The sequence below is a fragment of the Vanacampus margaritifer genome, chromosome 7 (assembly GCF_051991255.1).
Source record: "Vanacampus margaritifer isolate UIUO_Vmar chromosome 7, RoL_Vmar_1.0, whole genome shotgun sequence".
Taxonomy (NCBI): Eukaryota; Metazoa; Chordata; class Actinopteri; order Syngnathiformes; family Syngnathidae; genus Vanacampus; species Vanacampus margaritifer.
In genome coordinates, this window is record NC_135438.1 from 1122501 (window position 1) to 1125965 (window position 3465).

At 37.3% G+C, this 3465-nt stretch overlaps 1 protein-coding gene across 1 annotated transcript in view; it reads right to left on the minus strand.

Annotated features, from left to right (window-relative positions):
• Positions 1-2711, minus strand: part of mad1l1 (mitotic arrest deficient 1 like 1) — a 41087-nt gene extending 38376 nt beyond the window's left edge. Inside the window, exons 1-3 of the mRNA XM_077571026.1 lie at positions 2547-2711; positions 1716-1873; positions 876-1016 (exon numbers count right to left, since the gene is read on the minus strand). Coding sequence (XP_077427152.1) covers positions 876-1016; positions 1716-1862 — 288 coding nt within the window. The 5' untranslated portion in view covers positions 1863-1873; positions 2547-2711. The remainder of the gene's footprint in view (positions 1-875; positions 1017-1715; positions 1874-2546) is intronic.
• Positions 2712-3465: the final 754 nt, after the last annotated feature.

The following is a 3465-nucleotide window of genomic DNA, read 5'->3' on the forward strand; positions in this document are numbered from 1 at the left end:
GCAATGCACTTCACAACACGGCCAGCAGAGGGATAATTTTCATTACTGTTTATTGGAAAAACAATTGATGAATAAATCATGGAAAATTAGTAACAGATTTTTATAAATTCACAAAAATATTATGAACAAAGATCACGGGGCTGGACATAATTTAGATTGTCCTGGAATTTACATTTTTAATTAATTGAAATAATTTAGGGAATATTTAATTTCATTTTAAAAATAATAAAACCTTTTCTTTAATATTTTTCAAAACAAGTGTCCCTGTTATTTAAAAAAATAATAATTTAATCAAGGGATAATTGAAGATTCCTTTAAAACAAAAAATAATTACTTTGTTTGATTAAACATTTCAAAGAAATGCTTTCTTTAAATTTATTTTTTACTTTCAGAAATGAATGCACAAAACAATTAAAGACACTTTGAACATTGTCATTTAAAATTACATACAAGTGTCCTTAAATATTGTTTACACATTGCCCTGCATAATTATTGGCATTTTTTTAAATAATATAGTACAAAAATTACATTAAAAAAAACAACAAGATAATTCAACATTTAATTGATGTGCATTTATTCAGTGAGAAAATCATTTACCACACAGAAATAATTCTCTTACATCAAATCCCTTTTAGTTTTAACACATCCTAAACAGGGATGCCAACAATTGTGGAAGGCACTAGTGTGAAAGTTAATTGACAATGAAGTTAATTAAAAACAAAGAAAAATATGAATATCTAAAACTAACGCTTCATCGTAGAATTTAAAATATATGTTTGTTTGTTTTTTTTATCTTAAAAGACTGTGGTTCTTCCGGTCTGTAAGATTTCAAGTGAGCCTTCCAGCGAATGAGCGAGGCCGAGGCCAAGTGTTACCTTCAAGTTGCACGCCGTGTCACTGGCGCTTTTCTCCAGCTCCACGCGAGCGCGTTTGTGACTCAGCTCCATCTGCTTCTTCTCCTGGTCCAGCTTCAGGTAGCGACTGTGCGACTGGACCTTCTCTGCTGCCTCCAATAACTACGCGGGCAGATACGTGTTGTGAATGCATACGCTGAACACACTGTTGTTTTTGCCCCCACTTTTCGTGAGCTGGAGGGATGCAAAGATCTAAAACTTTTTCTACATGCACAAAAAGCTTCAAATACTGTTCACAAATTAAATCAAATTTAATTTACATAGTACTTTTCATAAAGAAAAATGCAGCTCAAATTGCTATGTCATTAAAACATCCATAGTACAATATAAAAAGAAAACACACACAACCTGAGAACGATGTAAAAAGACATGGCAGGGCACAGAGAAACCATGTGAGGAAAAGCACCAAAGCGCAGCTCATCCACATTGAGAGGGATGACAGCCCACGGCCACAAAGAGTGGGACCATCCCCAAAACCCGCGACTCACACTGACTGTGGTAGGCCCTACAACAACAACAACAACAAAAAATTGTCGACCTATTTTAAAGTCGAATTTCTGGCTTACTCGATTTTTTCCCCAGCCCTATTTCAGAGTGGCCTTTTATTGTGGCCAGCCTAAGGCACACCTGTGCAATAATCATGCTGTCTAATCTGCATCTTGATCCGCCACACCTGTGAGGTGAAATGAACTATATGTCGAAAAAGTTGTAGATCTTTGAGTCCAGCTCACGGAAAATGGAAGCAAAAACAAAAGTCTTGCGTTTATTTGTGTTCGGTGTACATAGTGTGTCCCTGCGTACCTCCATGCTGCGCGTGTACTTGTTCTGCAGGTTGGTACCGGCCGCCACTGAGGAGCCCGGCAGCTGGGGAGAGCGCCTGGAGCAGCCGATGAAGGAGTTGAAGGACTTCAGGGTGGAAAGCACGGTGGTGTTCTCGTCACAATCCATTTCAGGAGGCACTAGAAGCCAAATTCATCACAAATAAAAATCACAAACATTATGTACTCATTCCTGTTGTATTTCATGTGTCACAGTTACACACCTTTAAATCAATTAAACAGATGAACATTAAACATTACATTACTTATCAGTTACTCAGTGCTTGAGTCATATTTTCATCTCATTGTTATATTCACTCAAGTAATGTACAGTATTCCAACAGTAGGCTACTCAGTAAACTCGTACACATTTTGGGTACTCTTCTGACCTTTGATTATTTCAAGAACGCCCCAATACGCATGAGTAGTTTAGTCTTAAGTTTTGGTAGGGGTGCAGCGGTTCACCTATGGGATCAATGGGTCATAATTTTTAAAGGTCAGGGTTCATGATCGGTGATTGGTGCAATTGGTGCAACACAAGTTTTTTTGCACTGAAAACACATCGGCACCGCCGCGAATGTCTGTCGAATATCGAATATCCAACCTAAAACTAACTTCACCTCGGTCGGCCGGTGGAGATTTTGGTGTAATAACATACAAAAAATAATGGTCCAAAGAAGGCATTTGGATGCTGTCGCTAATTTAAAATCTTCACAAGTTTCCACCGCCATTCATTGCCAAAGCAAGTTAAATAGGCTTGGTAGTCTATATGTATTTTTTATTTTTAACTGGGCCGTTTTAAGACTTTACGTACCCGTCTTCACTTCGGCGGCGTCTTGTATGTGACGTTTATTCGATGTTTCGTGCAGGTAGCTGATAAGTTATCTTGTTGCTTCGGTTGTAGCCTAGCAGCTTCACGTTAGCATCCCTCCTGTTTGGTTCAAACCAACTATCGCGAGAATTGACAACACCAGAGTTCTTATCACGGTTGAAGATTTTCCAACATGTTTTTTGTTTGTTTGTTTAATTGCTTGTTTGTTTTTCCCAACATGGTAACGACGTCAAGTAAGAAATCGTCACGCCGACTTTTGAGCGTTTGTGTTATTTTATTATTATTATTATTATTATTATTTTTATTATTCTTTTAAAACGTACTTTGTTATAGTTAAGGCCCACTTTTCCAGAAACTTTTGCATACGCTGGAAACAGGCCCGTATATCGCAAAACAATACACGCCAACGGGAAAAAAAAGTAAATTTAATTTTAAACATCGATGTTATAAAGTTTGGGTGTTTTTCAATCGATGAAATGAGAGTAATTATACTGGTGAAATGGAGCAGGAGAACTGTTACGTTAGTGTTATTTTTATATATTTTTTATATTATATGATATCTTGGTGACTTCTCCGAGGGCCGTGAAATGTTTGCAGAAATGACGTTCAGTTTCGGATAACACACATTTTTTTCATCGTATATTTTATTATACAATAATAATAACATAAGGGGACATTAATCCAACGCAATAACTCTAAAAATCAGTTTTTTAAAAATTGCCTCCACTTGCATTGTTGGTCCAGTAGATAGAAGCAGTGTTACGTTCGACAAAAAAGTGTCGTTGCAGCTCTGTAACTTTAGAACGGACGCTAGGGGGCGCCAATGAGCAACTTGACGGGGCTCTGATGGCGACTATGAACTCCTGAAAAGGTCAGAAGATGAGGAAAAAGTGGTGTTTAG